Source organism: Symphalangus syndactylus, chromosome 23 (assembly GCF_028878055.3).
Source record: "Symphalangus syndactylus isolate Jambi chromosome 23, NHGRI_mSymSyn1-v2.1_pri, whole genome shotgun sequence".
NCBI lineage: Eukaryota > Metazoa > Chordata > Mammalia > Primates > Hylobatidae > Symphalangus > Symphalangus syndactylus.
The window spans coordinates 60092052-60111168 of NC_072445.2; the positions used below are offsets into that span (position 1 = coordinate 60092052).

The 19117-nt window shown below is 45.4% G+C and overlaps 2 protein-coding genes across 2 annotated transcripts in view; one reads left to right on the forward strand and one right to left on the reverse strand.

The window, feature by feature from the left end:
* The window catches only part of SYCP2L (synaptonemal complex protein 2 like), a 232546-nt gene that overhangs the window by 103091 nt on the left and 110338 nt on the right, over positions 1–19117 (reverse strand). Inside the window, exons 2-5 of the mRNA XM_063632394.1 lie at positions 13494–13624; positions 6695–6934; positions 6119–6216; positions 1428–4677 (exon numbers count right to left, since the gene is read on the reverse strand). Of these exons, the coding sequence (XP_063488464.1) occupies positions 1428–1436 (9 nt within the window). The 5' untranslated portion in view covers positions 1437–4677; positions 6119–6216; positions 6695–6934; positions 13494–13624. The remainder of the gene's footprint in view (positions 1–1427; positions 4678–6118; positions 6217–6694; positions 6935–13493; positions 13625–19117) is intronic.
* On the forward strand, positions 6514–15331 carry GCM2 (glial cells missing transcription factor 2). The gene is made up of 5 exons (XM_055264140.2): positions 6514–6853; positions 11168–11420; positions 12002–12114; positions 12543–12668; positions 13629–15331. The coding sequence occupies exons 1-5, from the start codon at positions 6764–6766 to the stop codon at positions 14565–14567; spliced, it is 1521 nt and encodes a 506-aa protein (XP_055120115.2). The 5' UTR covers positions 6514–6763; the 3' UTR covers positions 14568–15331.

Below are 19117 nucleotides of genomic sequence, written 5' to 3' on the forward strand. Positions count from 1 at the left end.
TCCAAAGAAATGCTTCCTGTTTCTGGAATTTCTGGAGCCACTCTAGTGCACAGAAAGGTATCCCCCTTCTGTGAAGATCATGTGGCAGCTTTTGTGGGTAGGAACTTGACAGGAAAATCAGAAAGTGGGATGGTTTAGGCAGAAAAGATCGTTAGATTCTCTGAGCTTCAGTCTCCTCATTTAAAAAACATGATGATAGCCGGGCGCTGTGGCTCACACCTGTAATCCCAGCACTTTGGGAGGCCGAAGCGGGCAGATCATGAGGTCAAGAGATAGAGACCATCCTGGCCAACATGGTGAAACCCCGTCTCTACTAAAAATACAAAAATTACCCCAGCGTGGTGGTGCGCGCCTGTAGTCTCAGCTACTCGGGAGGCTGAGGTAGGAGAATCGCTTGAACCCGGGAGGCGGAGGTTGCAGTTAGCCAAGATCACGCCACTGCACTCCAGCCTGGGCGACAGAATGAGACTCCGTCTCAAAAAAAAAAAAAAAAAAAAAACACCCAAGATGGTAACACTTACATGGAAGGATTGGGGTGAGGACTGACTGAGAGAATGTTTGTAATGTTCTTAGCATAGTTTCTGGCACATAAAAATGGCTCAGTGAACGGCAGCTTTCAATGTAAGAGGGATGGAGAGGGTGAGGAGATTATGCTTAAGTGCTCTGAATTTAAGCGTAGTTTGATGTTAGAAAGGTTTGTGTACCAAATCTGTTTCCCATGGCTGGGAAGATGGCGCCAGATGACAGATGGATTTTACGGAGAGCAAGAGTGAGTTCCTGGATCTAGGCAAGCAGTTACCCCTGGCTATCAGAATCACCTGGGGTCCTCACTAACTAACAAACTACCGGCCCACCGTAGACCAATTAAATCAGAATTGCTACCACCAGGAACCCAGGCAGAATAAGGTTAGAAACACGCCCCAAGTGGTTTTTGTTTGTTGTTTTTGGAGTCCCTGGGTGGGCTCAAACTCCATGTGTTTTTATTATTTATTGATAAGTAATAATTGTAGCTTTATCTTAGGGGCTGTCCTTTGTCGTTCGGTTAAATGAAGTCCCAGCACTTGGGGCTGCTTAACGCTACTGCACTTTCTACGCAGCAAGGTGGAACGAGGGCTGAAAAACAGGCTAGGAAAATACGCAAAGCAACTAGAAAAGACCTGTCTCATTGCTTTCTGAACACGAATTCTCCGGTTCCCCTTTCCCTGAGCGCTATTTAGCTAGAGATCCGAGGTTTCCATTCTGCCTCATCTCCCTGCAAGCTGCCAATACACTCCGAGCAAACCCAAGAAGGTGGCGGGGAACTGTGCCCAGCGCCCGGTCTCTGAGCGAACACCTCAGGGCGGCAGAGCCTGAGCCCCAGGGACCCCGCGCCCTCGTGCGCCCTCGGACTGTGGACAGAAGGTCCGGGCCCTCCGGGGGTCACTCACCGCTTGCATAACGAGGCTTCGGTCCTGAAGCAGCCCGCTGCTCAGCTTTGCTGCGCTCAGTCTGCCCTCTGCGGCTTCCCCAACAAAGACCCCCGCCCGCTGGGGGCGCTGCGGCAAGACCCCTGGTGGCGGACCGCTCTTCGAGTCGAGTCTTCTTCCGCAACTGTAATTGACGAATCCGCCCCCTGAAGTTTACCAGAGCTCTGTGTGTTGAGACTCCAGAAGCGCGTGCAAGTAACTAGCGCACACAGGCCAAGCCACCTGGGCGCACGCACACACCTGTTAAGAGAAAGCCAGCACTCAAAGGATGTGAACTATGTCGTTTAAACGTTCCTTATTTGCAAAATTCCAAACAGATAGGCGTTCGCTTTGTGGTAGCTGTTCCAACTTTTCGCCCCGCCTTAAAAAGCCAGAGGAGCGGCCGAGCGCGGTGGCTCGCGCCTGTAATCCCAGCACTTTGGGTGGCCGAGGCGGGTGGATCACTTGAGGTCAGGAGTTAAAGACCAGTCTGGTCAACATGGTGAAACCTTGTCTCTACTAAAAATACAAAAAATTAGCCAGGCGCGGTGGCATGTGCCTGTAATCCTAGCTGCTGGGGAGGCTGAGGCAGGAGAAATCACTTGAACCCAGGAGGCGGAGGTTGCAGTGAGCCGAGATCGCGCCACTGCACTCCAGCCTGGGGGACAGAGTGAGACTCCGTCTCAAAAAAAAAAAAAAAAAAAAAAGCCAGAGGAGCAGTTTTTGGTCCATTGATGTGTGTAGACAGAAGCCGAACCCTTTCCTACGGTAACCAGACTTGTACCGATACTATTAATACATTCCCGATTTCACACACACAAAAAGTGTGTTTGGTTGTTGTTTTTTAAGTACCGTGGTGGGGAGCAAGGGGAATATTTTTTTTTTAATCAAAGCAAATAGTTTTTTGTTTTTGTTTGTTTGTTTGTTTGTTTGCCTATTTCCTTTAACCTGACAAGTATGCGTACCAATGGCTAGGCTGATTCGGGTAGGTGGCCAGTTGTGTGAACACGGTGGCAAAATTAAATTGGACTGGAGTTTTTCACAAAAACAAAAAAAAGACCCCTCCAATCCAAACATTCTTTGTGTAAAAATCAACTTGTATTATAACTAGACCTGTGAGTATTTCATGTCATAATATGTACAGAAGATATTTGTCTACACCAAAGCAAAACATAACATAACCAGAACCCCTGTTAGCCCAGGACTTGCACACACTTCTAGTCCGTTCAAAACAATGTTTATGTCAAAGCCTGTCATATCCATTTTCTGGCAAGTATAATGTAAACATTCTTACATTAATTTACCTATTTTAATCTAAACCAAGGAAATTCAAACGCATGTTTTTTTCCTTTTCAATGAATGGACTTTTTAAATATTAAACTAGTAATCAAGACAGGAACAGCTGTGAGTATAAGCTATTGTGAGTCAATACAAATATAATACCAGGGCAAGAAAGAAATAAAGAACAATAAGAAGCAATAAACAAAATACTACAGTTTAAATGAATTTTAAGAGAATATTTTAAAAATAGAGTTTTCATAATATTAGATAGAAAACTTCATCATCTATTATTTTCAGGATTTTGGGGAAAAACATATCTTTCCAAATTCTATGGTGCAATGCATTCAAATCTTTAAGAGAAATTAAAAATAACAGAATAGGCAAAATACCTTTTATCTGTTTATTTATTTTTTTACTTTGATTAGCTTTTTTTACTCACATGTTTTGTCCGAATATAATTTATGGCAACTTGAAATGCATATTCTAATTCTTCTCAAACTAAATATAGTAGACGCTCTATGACATTTCTTTGGATACCAGAATCCCTTTAGAAATTAATTGATTTGCCTTTAACATAAAAAGTTTTATTTATTTATGTTTTTGACGGGTCAGGTCTCTCTAGGAACATTCCAAAAGCACAGAGACAAGAACTATTCTAGCACTGCAATAAGACCAAAAATTAATTTCTATGCATTTTCAGAGGTAACTTTAAATCACCATTTTAAAGTTATTTTTAGAACATTTGAAAGGATAAGTTATCTTAAACTACAACATTTAATGAAATAATATATTTTAAAATGGATGATCAATAAATTTTCATTCAATTTCGGAACACAAAACAAACAACACGAAAAGCAACTGAATCAACAGGAGTTGCGGGGACCTTTGGCAGTCAGTAAGATGAAAATCTGTGAATGAAACTCGTGGACGAAGAGTAGACATATCTCTTCGTTCCCAACTAGACCTTAGTGGTGACCATTTGAGAGTGATTTTAATCAGATACCCTGACTGACGGGACCTTTTAGGAGGGGAGAACTTCCGGAAAAAGGAGGCTGGAAATGAACAAATCACTTTCTTCTGCTAGGACCCGTCGGCTTTGCTTGGGAGGAGGACCCCAGCTTGAAGATAAAGGAGGAAAAAATCGTGAGGAACTGCTCAAAGTTGGCCTTTCTCCCCAACAGAGTTCGCTGGTCCGCTGCCACTGGCAGGCTTCTCTGACCGACTGGGATCCTTTTTCTTTTTTCTTTTCTTTTCTTTTCTTTTCTTTCTCCTTCCTTGCTTCCTTCCTCTCTTTTTTTTTTTTTTTTTTTTTGAGACAGGGTCTCGTTCTGTCGCCCAGGCTGGAGCGCATCGGCGCTATCTCAGGTCACTGCAACCACTGCCTCCTGGATTCAAGCGATCCTCCTGCCTCAGCCTCCCAAGTAGCTGGGACTACAGGCACACGCCACCATGCCCGGCTTTTTTTTTTTTTTTTTTTTTTGGAAGAGAGGGTTTCGCCATGTTGCTCAGGCTGGTCTTGCACTCCTGGGCTCAAGCGATCCTCCCGTTTCGGCCTCTCAAAGTGCTGGGATTACAGGCATGAGCCACTGCGCCCAATCGCGGGATCCACTTTTCTAAGCAAGCCTCGCTGTGCCTTTGGCTGGGGAAGTAAAAGGACAGGGAGCGTGGACCACCCTTAGCTTCCTGAGGTTGTTTCGCTCTTCCTTTATCCGCCCTTTGCCAACCGAAGGCACTAATCCTGCAAGAGGCGTTGGCATGGGCGCCCTCCCGGCCGACTCCCGTGCAGCACCCGTCCGTGTGCCCAGCACTGGCTTTGCGGTGCCAAGGTCTACGGCGCGTCACTTCCCGGGTCTGGAGGGTCACGGATTCGGTTCATCTTCCTCTATCAAGGGATCTGCCGTGAGGAGTTGGCTCCTCTTCTCTGGCTAGGGCTGGGAATGGAAGCGTGCAGCTGCAAAACAAGGGCACGGGGAGCAAATTCCACAAGCCCTTTTCCCTGGCCGCCCAGAATCCGGCCTTGGGGTAGTCAAAGAGTGATTTTAGTCACTTCAATCGTTTTTTTGTTTATTTGTTTGTTCGTTTGTTTTTATACTGAGGGTCTCCAGGTGCCCGAGTAGCCCTGGGCGAGTCGGCTGCTCAGATGAAGAAGGTTTCGTCGCAGCCCCAGAGAACCCACATTGTCCTGCGCACCCCCGCACCACCGCGATTCTCTAGTCCCCCAAAGCCTCCCAAGACTGTAATGGAGTAAAGACAATTTCGTCGTGGTATTTCCAAGACTATATCAGTAAAGTTTGTTGTTTTTTTTTTTTTTTTTTTTTAAGAGTTGTGGGCCTGGCGCGGTGGCTCACGCCTGTAATCCCAGCACTTTGAGAGGCCGAGGCAGGTGGATCATGAGGTCAAGAGATCGAGACCATCCTGGCCAATTTGGTGAAACCCTGTCTCTACTAAAAATACAAAATTAGCTGGTCGCGGTGGCGCGTGCCTGTAGTCCCAGCTACTCGGGAGGCTGAGGCAGGAGACTCGTTTGAACCTGGGAGGCGGAGGTTGCAGTGAGCCGAGATTGCACCACTGCACTCCAGCCCGGGCGACAGAGTGAAACTATGTCTCAAAAAAAAAAAAAAAAGAGTTGTGTTCGGGTGGGTGGCAACTGAGAGCTCGCCGAACCACAACCTCTTATTTAACAGATAAAACAGATAAGGAAGCTGAGACCCAGAGGGAGCCAAAGCAGTGGAGAAAGCGAGGAGTTCTTCGGGACTTTTTCCCCCTCCCCTTTCCCTCCTTCCCCAGGCTCCCACCTACCCCGGGCTCATTTCCCCCCACCTCCTCCGGGTTCACTTTGTAGGACTCCGTTCCTGCAGGGTCACGTCCCTCCGAAGTCCCCGGGCGCGTGAAGGCGCCTGGGCTCGCGAGCATACGCGGAGGCTTGGCGCCCCCTCGCACATACCAAACAGCCGAGCGAAGACTTCGAGACAGGCACAATAGTTAGGGGAAGAGCCGGCAGTGGAGGCCCAAAATAGGCTGACCCCTAACTAGGAGGTGTGGGGGCGGTTATTCAGGCTAGGGCGCGCGCGAACGGCAGAGGGGCCCACGCACGGTTCCCACGCTCTCCTGGAATTGCGTGTTGGCTCTCAGGGGACTTTGCTGGAAAGCCTCTGCTTCCAAAGCCTCCATCTAAGCCCCTTTACGAAATCAGGGAAGCTGGTTGCGTTTGGGGGGGGGGAGGGAATAAGCTGGGCGCGGTTGCTCACGCCTGCAATCCCAGCACTTTGGGAGGCCCAGGCGGGCGGATCACCTGAGGTCAGGAGTTCAAGACCAGCTTGGTCAGGGTTTCGCATGGCGAAAACCTGTCTCTACTAAAAATACAAAAATTAGCCAGGCGTGGTGGCACGGACCTGTAATCCCAGCTACTCGGGAGGTTGAGGCAGGAGAATCGCTTGAACCTGGGAGGCGGAGGTTGCAGTGAGCCGAGATGGCGCCACTGCACTCCAGCCTGGGCAACAGAGTGAGACAAAAGAAAAAAAAAGAGAAAAGAGAAGAGAAGAGAAAGGAAGAGAAGAATCAGATTTTAAACTTGAAGGATACATTCCAACTTCCCCTCTCCACCCCCACCCCCTGGCTGCAGTTTCCCTTTGCTTCCAGGGCTGAGTTTAACCTCCACCTCCGTTCCTGGGACTGTGGTGGAGGGGGCGACCGGCCCGTGGAGCGTGGGCGCTAGCGAAGTAGGCGAGACAGGGCGGAGCCCCCCGGAGGTGTATCTTTATAAAGGAGGGGGCGGCTGCCAGAGGTCGATGCTGCGGTTCGGGTAGAGACCGTTCAGCACCGCGGCCGAGGACAGGGCCCCGCCCGGGTCCATAACCATTGTCCCCAGCTTCCAGATTTCTAAACAACCTCTCTCTCTTTCTCTCTCTCTCTGCCCCTCCCCTTCACACACCCCACTTTCTTCTTTAAAGAGAAGGAAAAAAGTCCACCTGGCGCACCGGTCCTTTTTTCTTCTATTTTTCAGAACCCTGGGCGGAAAGCGCGAGCGAGTTGGGCAGATGCCGGCGGCCGCGGTGCAGGAAGCGGTCGGCGTGTGCTCCTATGGGATGCAGCTCAGCTGGGACATCAACGATCCGCAGATGCCTCAGGTAAGTGAACCGGGTGTGTGCGGGCACGCGGGGCGCTGTCCATCCGAAGGAGGGAGAATGGCATTCGAGTTCTTGAAGAGTCTGCGGACCGACCATAGACACACACACACACACACACACACGCACACACACACACGCGCGCACACATACTTGCAAAATTTCTGGGTTTCTGAGGCCCCCTCAAGTGTAGAAAGAGAACTGGACTCTACAAAAGGCTGAGTTGGGTTTAGAAATGTGTCTTCTTGGCCGGGCGCTGTGGCTCACGCCTGTAATACCAGCACTTTGGGAGGCTGAGGCGGGCGGATAACCTGAGGTCGGGAGTTCAAGACCAGCCTAACCAACATGGAGACTCTACCAAAAATACAAAATCAGCCGAGCGTGGTGGTGTATGCCTATAGTCCCAGCTACTCGGGAGGATGAGGCAGGAAAATCGCTTGAACCCGGGAGGCGGAGGTTGCGGTGAGCCAAGATCGTGCCATTGAACTCCAGCCTGGGCAACAAGAGCAAAACTTCGTCTCAAAAAAAAAAAAAAAAGAAGAAGAAGAAGAAAAAATGTGTCTCCTCCCAGCAGTTTCCTCGTGCTTACCTGAAATCACACCGAAAGCAGCAGGAAATGTTGATGAGGCTCCGAATTCCCAGTCTTGGGGAGAGCGGGACGCCTGTCCTTTCATTTTCCTTTAACCACGGTAGCAATCAGGTGCCTCTCTCCTTATTCATTCACTTTAAATCCATGAGGAAGCTAAGGAGAAAATCTAAACAGATGTAAATACCACTGCTTCTCATGCAGCAAAACTGAGGTACAACTGTAAAGTGAATCTAATGACCTAAATTTAAAATAAATAGCCCGACTTGAGCAATTTGTTCAGATCTCCCTAACTGCTCGGAGGAAGGAGGCCCCATAGTCATGCCAACGAGGCCATCTGTACCCAAAACTTACTTCTTCTCTAATGACAAGCAAATCATCATTCTTTTAGGGTGAAATTGTTGTATTTTGCTTTATTTCAATAAAGCAAAAATGGTTTGGAGCCAAGTCCAAAGAATGACTGGGGTGGATGAAGTGGTGAATGAAGTGAGTGGTTTGAAGCCAGTTCCAGAGAATGACCAATTATGATTGGTCATACTGGTTTGGGCCAAAATTGAATGACGTTGAAGTCCTGGCTGTAGGGGATAGGGGGTGTAGAATGAGAGTTGCTTCCCAACCATTTACAAATGTGGGCTTCCAGCAATGTTGTGGCACAGGGATAAAAGAGATGTGTCATTTTTTCAGCAACTAAAATGTGTCTGATAGCTGTTCAGATGAATAGCAATTCATTGCAACATTGTGTCGCCTCTCAAAGAGGTCAGCGCTTTTTTGGATCCACATGTTTGTAGTAGGTTAGGGGTGTTTTACTCCTTTGTTTTTGTTTGTTTGTTTGTTGGGGTTTTTTGTTGTTGTTTGTTTGTTTTTTGAGGTGGAGTTTAACTTTTATTGCCTAGGCTGGGGTGCAATCGGACGATCTCGGCTCACTGCAACCTCCATCCCCCAGGTTCAAGTGATTCTCTTGCCTCAGCTTCCCAAGTAGCTGGGACCACAGGCATGCACCACCACGTCCAGCTAATTTTGTATTTTTAGTAGAGATTGGGTTTCTCTATGTTGGTCAGGCTGGTATTGAACTCCTGACCTCAGCTGATCCACCCGCCTCAGCCTCCCAAAGTGCTGGGATTACAGGTGTGAGCCACCGTGCCCGGCCCACTCCTTTGTTTTAAAGTCTGCCTACTTTAGAGTCACATGGTACCATTTTCATGAAAGTGGACCACAGTACAGCAAGTGCATCTCATTCTGTTTCTGTCCATGTACATCTTCACAGGAAACAGTCATATCTTGCATTTTAGAAGAGTCACATCCAAATAATGTAATTATGGTTCATCTCTCAAGCATTTGCCAGACTTCCCATGTAAATATGAACTTTTTTTTAGGAGACTGGTTGTTAAGCAGGAAGCATGTGTGTAATATCTCAAAAGGGCCAGGCACACTGGGACATAGAGAAGTGAAGAAACTTAGCATCGCCCTGCTCTGGCTAACCGGATGAGTGAGTTAAACTACCTGTATGACCTTGAGAGAGTCCTTGAATTTGCCTTAGTCTCAGGCTACTTACTCACTTGTCATCAAGTGGTCGAGTGAGATAACCATCTCAAACTCTCCTCCAGGTCTACGATCAGGTTCAGTGTCTATGTATGTGTGTGTACACACACACAAATGCCAACACTTTAGAACAAATGAAACCCAATCCTTGACATCGTCTATTCTTGTACTGATTTTAAAAATACAGTCTCTGTGGCTTCATTGCCAGGGTTACTACCTCAGTAGCTCGTGTGAGGCATGGGGGCCTAGTCTACATCCTTAAGGGAGAGCTAAAGAAATGCTGTTTTCTGGAAAATTGTCAATTTGTTACTAAGATCCTTAATTTAAAATGTTCACTTTTAAAACAAAGATATTAGCATTTAATATAAGCTTGGAGTTGATAGTATATCATTATATATTTCACTTGTGACTTACCTTACATTGATGTATTAATTTATGTCAGTTGTAATATTTCAGAGAAAAGATAAATAATACCTATGGTAGTAATAATGATTTCAACAATATCTTTGTAATTTTGGAAACAAAATCACCCATTTACCTTATTACTGTTAGAATGTGCAGTATTAATGATGTATACAAGTTGGAATTTTCCAACTTTGAATACTTCAGCTTTGCAAATGTTTGATCTAATTTTCCTGAGTGGCAAGAGTGGGGAGGAGATGCAAATGGCTTACTACTATGGTACACTCTTCTGAGCCTTTATTACACCAGCAAAGCTACTGGGTCTGGCTGCTACCCATCTTCTGTTTATATTCCAGCTATGCCACTGTGAAAGTTTATCTATTGAACCTCCACTTCCTTATTTAGTAAACAAAAGTAAAGATGCCCATCTTGCAAAGATGTTGTGAGAATTATATATATTGCATAATATGGCTTTGCAGGTCATACTGTTTCTGTTCCAAATATTCAATTCTGCACTGTAGTGTGAAAGCAGCCCTAAACATTACATAAAAGAAAGTGCTTAGCGGCCGGGCATGGTGGCTTATGCCTGTAATCTCAGTAATTTGGGAGGCCAAGGTGGGTGGATCATGAGGTCAGGAATATCAAGACCATCCTGGCCAACATGGTGAAACCCCATCTCTACTAAAAATACAAACAATAGCCAGGCATGGTGGCATGCACCTGTAGTCCCAGGCAGTCAGGAGGCTGAGGCAGGAGAATCACTTGAACCTGGATGCGGAGGTTGCAGTGAGCTGAGATCATGCTACTACACTCCAGCCTGGGTGACAGAGTGAGATTCCATCTCAAAAAAAAAGAAAAAAGAAAGTGCTCAGTAAAGGGTGATTTTTCAGTGAAACTTATATGCAAAAGTGACATTTATTGCAGTGTAAATAATGCATTAAATTGACAAAGACTACCAAATATGAATACTAAGGCAATGCTCAGTATTTTAGATATAACTTATTATTTCAGCCATGTGGCTCTTTGTTGAGGAGAATGACAGTCCCACATTGCTCTGGGGAGCAGTCCGGTGCCAGGCAAGCTCACCCATACCCCAAAGCTCATGGCTTAAGTCCTTTATTGCAGTATGCTTTTAAACTTGGAGAGCCAAGTTGAGAGTAGGGAGGGAAGCTGTTCTTTCCTCTCTGACATTACTCCGAGTGCCACTGCTAGTGTGACTGACAGGTTTGGCATAGAGAGCCAAGTGCTTCTGAAGAAAATGCACTGACTTAAAAATATTTACCAGTTAAATTGCATTTCAGTGATAGAACATTCCAATCACTTTTTCCTCTGGTACTTTGATACTTAACTTAAAAATGTTTTCAACATTTAAACACACCAAGAAGTGATACAACATAGTGGTAAGAAGTACAGGCTCTGGAATGGGACTGCCAGGGTGCAAATCCTAGAGCCAGATCTTGCTACCTGTGTGATGTGACCTTAGGCAAGTTGATTAACCCCTCTGCCCTCCATGTCCTCGTCGGTAAATTGGAAAAAAATTGTTTGCCTGTAGTTTGAAGTCTTAATGAATTAATAGATGTACAGCATTTAACAGATAAGCACTATATAAACATTAATTATTACCTGGTTGTCATGAAGTCTTATACAGAAAGTGTGGCATTTTGGGATTTGACGTTACTGGATTTAAAAAGAACCTGTTTTTATCCTAATGTGCTTGGAGAAATTTTAGAGCATGATGTGTGCAGTTTGGACTGGATAAACTGACCACCCTTCCTTCTGCACTCTTCCAGGAGCTGGCCCTCTTCGACCAATTCCGAGAGTGGCCTGACGGCTATGTGCGCTTCATCTACAGCAGTGATGAGAAGAAGGCGCAGCGCCACCTGAGCGGCTGGGCCATGCGCAACACCAACAACCACAATGGCCACATCCTCAAGAAGTCGTGCCTGGGTGTGGTGGTGTGTGCACAGGCCTGCGCCCTGCCCGACGGTTCCCACCTGCAGCTGCGGCCGGCCATCTGCGACAAGGCACGGCTGAAACAGCAGAGTGAGGACACGGGGCCAGGGAGAGGGTGACCCTGGAGTCATGAGTTTTTTGTTGTTGCTGTTTTTGTTTGTTTGTTTGAGACGGAGTCTCCTGTGTCACTCAGGCTGGACTGCAATGGTGCGATCTCAGCTCACTGCAACCTCCGCCTCCCGGGTTCAAGCGATCCTCCTGCCTCAGCCTCCCAAGTAGCTGGGATTACAGGCATGCGCCACCACGCCCAGCTAATTTTGCATTTTTAGTAGAGACAGGGTTTCTCCATGTTGGTCAGGCTAGTCTTGAACTCCTGACCTCAGGTGATCTGCCCGTCTCGGCCTCCCAAAGTGCTGGGATTAGAGGTGTGAGCCACCACGCCCGGCTAATTTTGTGTTTTTAGTAGAGACAGGGTTTCTCCATGTTGGTCAGGCTGGTCTTGAACTCCCGACCTCAGGTGATCCGCCCACCTTGGCCTCCTATAGTGCTGGGATTACTGGCGTGAGCCACTGCGCCCAAGCATGAGTTCTTTGTTCCCAACTAATTTTCCCTTTCTTCCTTCAGAAGGGTCTAGGGTCAGGGTTAATATTTCTCCCTTCGGGGCTTTGCAGAGAAGGCATGCCCTAACTGTCATTCTGCTTTGGAGTTGATTCCTTGTCGAGGGCACAGTGGATACCCCGTAACCAACTTTTGGCGGCTTGATGGCAACGCAATCTTTTTTCAGGTAGGTCAGGCGAGAACACAATTTGTGATGGATACTTTTCATCAGACCACAAAGGCCAAACCACCTGTCATGTGCCTTGGGAACCCTGGGCCAAACAAAATATAGCCCCAGTGGCCAGAAATAGGTGCTGGAGCTCCCCAGGGACCTAGCGGGAGCCTAGAAATTTGCTCACTACTTTGTGCTGTTTAAGGTCCACAGATGGGAAACCTAGTTATAGTTCTTTTAATAGAGTGAAGGGATTGCAGGTGATCTTTTCAGATGTCAATTCTTGAGCCTGTTTTATTTGTTCAAGAATTTTTTTTTCTGTCATTTTGAAAGAAACAAAACTAAACACTTGAGATGTTGGGAAAGGCATGATCAATTTTTGGGCAACATTGTCAGCTTCGTTTAGAGGCACAAATGTGTGATTCATTTTCTCCTCATCGCAGGCCAAGGGAGTTCATGATCATCCAAGACCAGAGAGCAAATCAGAGACGGAAGCTAGAAGAAGCGCCATCAAGAGACAAATGGCCTCTTTCTACCAACCCCAGAAAAAGAGAATTCGAGAATCCGAGGTAACAGGGAGCTGATAGTGCACAGTGGTCTCAGCTCATTTTCATTCCAAGATACACTGATCGTTATGCAAAATATGAAGGTCATACATTAATTACAAAGGTTTGATTTCATGTGAAAATTATATGTCTGTAAGAAAATATCATTAAATCAACATCTGGATAGGGTTTCTAATCCTTTCTTCTCCTTAAAACAAAAAGCAACAATCTCTACAGGCAATGATACAGTCCTGATATGTCAGTGTGCTGAGATGACATCCTAATATAAGGGCAATTATGCAACAGTAATAAAGATAGAAATAGGTGCCTACCAACAGGAATTTAACAGTGCACCCTTGAGAGGGTCCTTTCCATTATTTCATCCACAAGAATGGATAAAATTTATCTGTGCAATTTAATTCAGTTTGGCTTTTCAACCAAAGCATGCCAAGCAGACAGAGTGTTGGTGTAAGGATAACAGAAACTGACATTTTCCAGCACTTCCTATGTGCCAGGCACTGGTCTAAGAGTTTCACACATTTAATGGTTGCAGAAACCCTATCATGAGGTTACTATTGTTAAGTTCCATTTTTAAGATGAAGAATCTGAGGCTCAGAGAAGTTAAGTGGCTTGTACAATTCGTGAGGGGCAGAGTCAGGAATTGAACCCAGGCCTGTGTGGCTCCTAAGTCTCCACTATTAGGAACACAGTACAGGTGAGAACAGGACCATCTGCCACTCAGAAGCATCCTACCTGGCTACCATGGACCTTTGTCATTCAGTTGTTGTTATTTATGTCTGAGCGAGCCCAAGCTTCGCAACCCCTGGACCACGTGCTTAAATCACATACCTGAGCAGTGCCATGTTCACAACACAGCGCCCAGCACATGGATGTCTGTTTTTACTTACTTCTTGGCTATTATTACAGGTGAGGGTGTCCACACGATTTACATAGCATGTGTCTGTGTTTGTATCATTTTTCTAGGCAGAAGAAAATCAAGACAGCAGTGGTCATTTCAGCAACATACCTCCCTTGGAAAATCCAGAAGACTTTCGTATCGTTACTGAAACCAGCTTCCCTATTCCAGGGCAGCCTTGCCCTTCCTTCCCAAACTCTGATGCTTACAAAGCTACCTGTGACCTAGCCACCTTTCAAGGAGGCAAAATGCCACCCTTTCAGAGATACTCAAGCCCAAGAATCTATTTGCCTAGGCCACCTTGCAGCTATGAATTGGCAAACCCTGGTTATACAAATTCGAGCCCATATCCCACCCTTTATAAGGATTCCACCAGTATCCCTAATGACACAGACTGGGTTCATCTGAACACACTACAATATAATGTGAATTCATACAGCAGCTATGAGAGAAGCTTTGATCTCACCAACAAACAGCATGGCTGGAAACCAGCTGTTGGAAAACCCAGCCTTGTGGAGGGGACTGACCGTGGGCAGTTTCAGGTCATGGCCACTCGCCCTTATTATAACCCAGAGCTTCCCTGCAGCTACCTCACGACTCCGCCACCAGGTGCCCCTGCCCTACAAACCGTGATCACCACCACCACTAAAGTGTCCTACCAGGCCTACCAGCCCCCTGCTATGAAATACAGTGACAGTGTGCGAGAGGTGAAGAGCCTTTCGAGCTGTAACTATGCTCCTGAAGATACTGGGATGTCTGTCTATCCAGAAGCCTGGGGTCCTCCAGTGACAGTCACCAGGGCAGCCTCTCCTTCAGGGCCACTTCCTATGAAAATTGCAGGAGATTGCCGGGCCATCAGACCCACTGTGGCTATTCCCCACGAGCCAGTTTCCTCTGGGACAGATGAAGCAGAGGCTTGGGATGTGTGTCTGTCTGGGCTGGGCTCTGCAATCAGTTATTCAGACAGAGTGGGTCCCTTCTTTACCTACGACAATGAGGATTTTTGAAGGACAATCCAGGGGACATAATCACAGCGTGCATGCATGCAGGCAGGAGGCAGGGAAATGTGAAGTGGCAATGATCTCTTATTGAGTTGGGAGAGTCACCTTGTGTGCAAAGAAACACAGATAGTAGTAAAAATGCTGAGTAGTTGAGAAAATAACCAGCTGGAAATGTTTAGATAATATGGGAATTTCACACAGCATTTTGAAACTGGCTACAATACATAGAAGTAATGAGGAAAGTGTGAGTCTCTCAAATGAACAAATAAGCAAACTGGAGGAAGTTAAATACTGACCTAAGTTCACTTAGTTTGTTAGCAGGAGTAGAAGTCAAGGGTTCTGGTTCTTATTCTAGGACTTTTCCCATTAGAGCATCTTAGGGAATTTCATATCCCTAGAGGCTGCCAAAAAAGCTTCAGGAAGAAATTTTTACAATCTTAACACCTGAGTCATTTCATGAAATTTTTGTTTAGCATTTAGAACCCGTTAAACTAGCTTCAGGAAGTAATTTTGATTGTTTTATCTCCAACATATGTATCTACAGCTTTTCAAAAAATCTCTAGCAATGGTAAAGTTCATTTGTTTTTGAAAGATTCAATATTAGCTTTTCATAACATGATAGTTTCATAACCTTTTCATAACAGGACAGTTTCCATAACAGAGACAGCCTAACAATGATGAGTTGTATTTAATGGATTATCACTGTACTAAATACATTTTTTTTCTGATTAGGTTTCAGAATTAGAATTAAAATGTTTTGCTGGAATACAGCTTTACGGTTCCTCTGTTATTCTTTATAAAGGTAATTGATAATGTTCAATTAAATGTAATAAGGACATTTTAAAGTAATGAAGCTAATTCTTGCCTTCAAAACAGAAATAGGAAAAAAATTTTTCATATTATGACCTGGGAAATAGTTGTTATGAAACATTAAAACTTATTAAATAGGCTGAGAGAGGTGGCTCACGCCTGTAATCCCAACACTTTGGGAGACCAAGGCAGGAGGATTGCTTGAGCCCAGGAGTTTGAGACCAGCCTGGGCAACAGAGAGAGGCCTCATCTCTGGGCAACAGAGAGAGACCCCGGGGCATGGCAGTGTGCCTGTAGTCCTAGCTACCTGGGAAGCTGAGGTGGGAGAATCATTTGAACCCAAGAGGTCAAGGCTGCAGTCAGCCATCTTTGTGCTACTGCACTCCAGCTTGGGCAACAGAGCAAGACCCTGTCTCAAAAAAAAAAAAAAAAAAAACAAGTATTAAATAGTTTGACTGTTTTGTAGTTTATTTGCAAAATACCTGTTGTTGTGCTCTGTCATAACAGAAAGCCTTTTCAAAACATTTGGAGTGTTCACACACACACTTTAGTGAAAATATTCTGTTTTCAAATAAAGATAAACTACACGAGCAATATATTTTGGGGAGGTGCCTAGAAGTATCATCCTCAAATTTGCATAGAATAATCAATTTGTATAGCTAAATTGTAGTCAGTCGGATGCCATTTTAAATCATTGAGCATTCTATATCATCCAACTAACTCATAAAAGCCTAATACTGCAACATCATAAATGCATGCAGTACTTAATGCATCATAAATGCATGCAGATTAAGTAGGTATGAGTACACTCCTATGAGTTTCTAACCAACCAATTTTTTTCAAAGGGAAAGATGCTTAGTAAACTCATTTGTTACTTTTTCGTTTGAACTTCCATTGCCAAAACTCACAAGCTATAATAATACCTAACATTTATATAGCACTTACCGGCCAAACATGGTGGCTCACACCTGTAATCCTAGCACTTTGGGAGGCTGAGGCAGGTGGATCGCTTGAGCCCAGGAATTAGAGACCAGCTTGGGCAACATGGCAAAACTCCATCTCTACCAAAAAAATTACAAAAATTAGCCGGGTGTGATTGCACACACCTGTAGTCCCAGCTACTCAGAAGTTTGAGGTGGGAGGATGGCTTGAGCCCAGAAGGTAGAGGTTGCAGTGAGCTGAGAGAGCACCACTGCACTCCAGCGTGGGCAACAGAGCTAGACCCTGTCTCAAAAAATAAAGAACATTTAAAAAAAGAAAAAAGAAAAAATTAAATATATATATATATAAAATCAGTATTTACCGTGTATCAGACATTGTAAGCCCTGAACATACATTAATTGATTTAATCCTCACAGCTGTCCCCTGAGTTACTTGAGGAGGTGAAATGACTTATAGAGGAAGTGAGAGACCAAGATTTGAATCCAGGTCATCTCCCTGTTCTTAGCCAATACATTATATTGGCTTTGATTGTACTCTTTTGTCAATAAAATTGCATTTATACTTTAGCGTTGCTCTCAGCACAGAGTGAGCTTTGTTACTTCTAAGTGTTCGGGTTCCAATGTGGGACTTGAGGAATCCCAGCAGGATGGGGAGGAAGGGCCAGGGATGGGAGTGAGCAGACATGCTGGAGGCCCTGAGACAATCATTTCCCAATGTGTGGTACAAGGATCCCATGGGGTACAGAGTGAGTCTAGACAGTCCACAAATATTTCAATAGTTACTGACTTATTTTAATGTATAATAGAAAAAGATATAAATAACACATCAAACCTATGATTTTAGGTGGTGCCCATCATAATCCCAAAAGACACAGTCCTGAATGCGATAATCCCAAATATTGAAATCCAGAAAGATCAAAATCCCTAATGTCTAAAATCTCAAAAATCACAATCCCAAAAGATTAAAATCCAAAATGTTGAGATCCTGGAAGCTGAATTCTGGAAAAGGGATTAGTGCATGTTCAGTTGTATGCAGGATAGTTACATTATGTGAGTTGCATCACGTTAGGCAGAGCTACCATGTCTTTATTTGGAAATTAAGTATGGTATAAGGGATGCATATGGGTGCCAAGTTAACAAGGGATCAACTTATCACTGTGTAAACACAGTGTAAACAGGAGAAGGATGGCATGAATTGGGTTGAAATGGAAAGCAGGGCTCAGAGCCTTGAAGTCCAATACAGGGCATCTAGATTTTATTCCAAGAGCCATGGCAAACCACTGAAGAATTTTTATTTTTTTAGATGGAATCTCGCTCTGTCGCCCAGGCTGGAGTGCAGTGGCGTGACCTCGGCTTACTGCAAGCTCCGCCTCCTGGGTTCGCACCATTCTCCTGCCTCAGCCTCCAGAGTAGCTGGGACTACGGGCGCCCGCCACCACACCCTCTGGCTAATTTTTTTGTATTTTTAGTAGAGACGGGGTTTCACTGTGTTAACCAGGATGGTCTCGAAATCCTGACCTCGTGATCCGCCTGCCTCGGCCTTCCAAAGTGCTGGGATTACAAGCGTGAGCCACTGCACCCGGCCTTTTTTTTTTTTTAAGATGGAGTTTCGCTCTTGTGGTCCAGGCTGGAGTGCAATGGCATGATCTGAGCTCACTGCAACCTCCACCTCCCAGGTTCAAGCGGTTCTCCTACCTCAGCCTCCTGAGTAGCTAGGATTACAGGCACATGCCACCACGCCCGGCTAAATTTTGTATTTTTAGTAGATGGGGTTTCACCGACTTGGCCAGGCTGGTCTCGAACTCCTGACCTTGTGATCCACCCGCCTCAGCCTCCCAAAGTGCTGGGATTACAGGCATGAGCCACCGCGCCCGGCCACCACTGAAGAATTTTAAGGAACAAAGTGGCAGGATCCAATTTATGTTTTGAGAGGAATCATCCCGATGCTGTGTGGATACTGGATTAAAGCTGGGTTTAGGAAGCAGGAAGACGACTGCAAGTAGTCCAGGCAAGAAATGATGGTGGCTTGGACTCGATGGTACCGGTGGAGATGGAAGGAAGTAGACAGATTCAAAATGTAATTTGGGGAAGACCCACTCGGGAGCCCCTCTCTCTCTGCAGGAGAAAGAACTATTCTCCTTTCTCTTTCTTTCGCCTATAAACCTGCGCTCTTAAACTCACTTCTTGTGTGTCCACGTCTTCAATTTCCTTGGTGTGAGATGATGAACCTCAGATATTTACCCCAGCGAACGACGCTGCTTCATTTTAGGGCCCCATCTGGGAACGTTTCTAATAGCTTTGAAGGGTTTCTAATAGCTTTGAAGATCGCAACATTGGAATAGAGAAAAAACGTGCAGGACTCATGAAGAGCCGAAATGTTCATGAATGTCAAACAGGAGTTAACTGCATGCACTACACCAATAGAAGTCTGAAGACACAATTGGAGAAACTGATTGTTTTACCAAAGCTTTGACTGGAACTGTGCTTCCCTTTAAGGAGTTGAGCTTGACTCGCAGAGCCAATAAAAGCCCCTTGGGGATGACTGGCCTCCTACCTTGTTTACACAGTCCCCATGCAGATTTCCTAACCTGCGACTAACCCTGCTTATTCCCCTGAATCAAGTGGTGATCTCCTGCAGCTTGGAAGGAACAAACAGGGATGCATAATGTAAAAATCCGGATCAATATGCCAGTTCTGGGCAATTATCCCGCAAATCCTGTCAGGTAATAAAAGTAAATAGGGTGCCCATAAAAAAAAAAAGTAAATTGGAGGTAGCATCAGTGGAACGAACTTATGATTTAGGTG

Bases quoted from the DNA above. Each gene is read 5' to 3' on its own strand.
- GCM2 (XM_055264140.2), top strand. From the start codon at position 6,764: ATGCCGGCGGCCGCGGTGCAGGAAGCGGTCGGCGTGTGCTCCTATGGG. The intron at 12,115-12,542 runs GTAGGTCAGGCG...TCCTCATCGCAG, and splicing joins GCAACGCAATCTTTTTTCAG to GCCAAGGGAGTTCATGATCA. The intron at 12,669-13,628 runs GTAACAGGGAGC...TCATTTTTCTAG, and splicing joins AGAGAATTCGAGAATCCGAG to GCAGAAGAAAATCAAGACAG.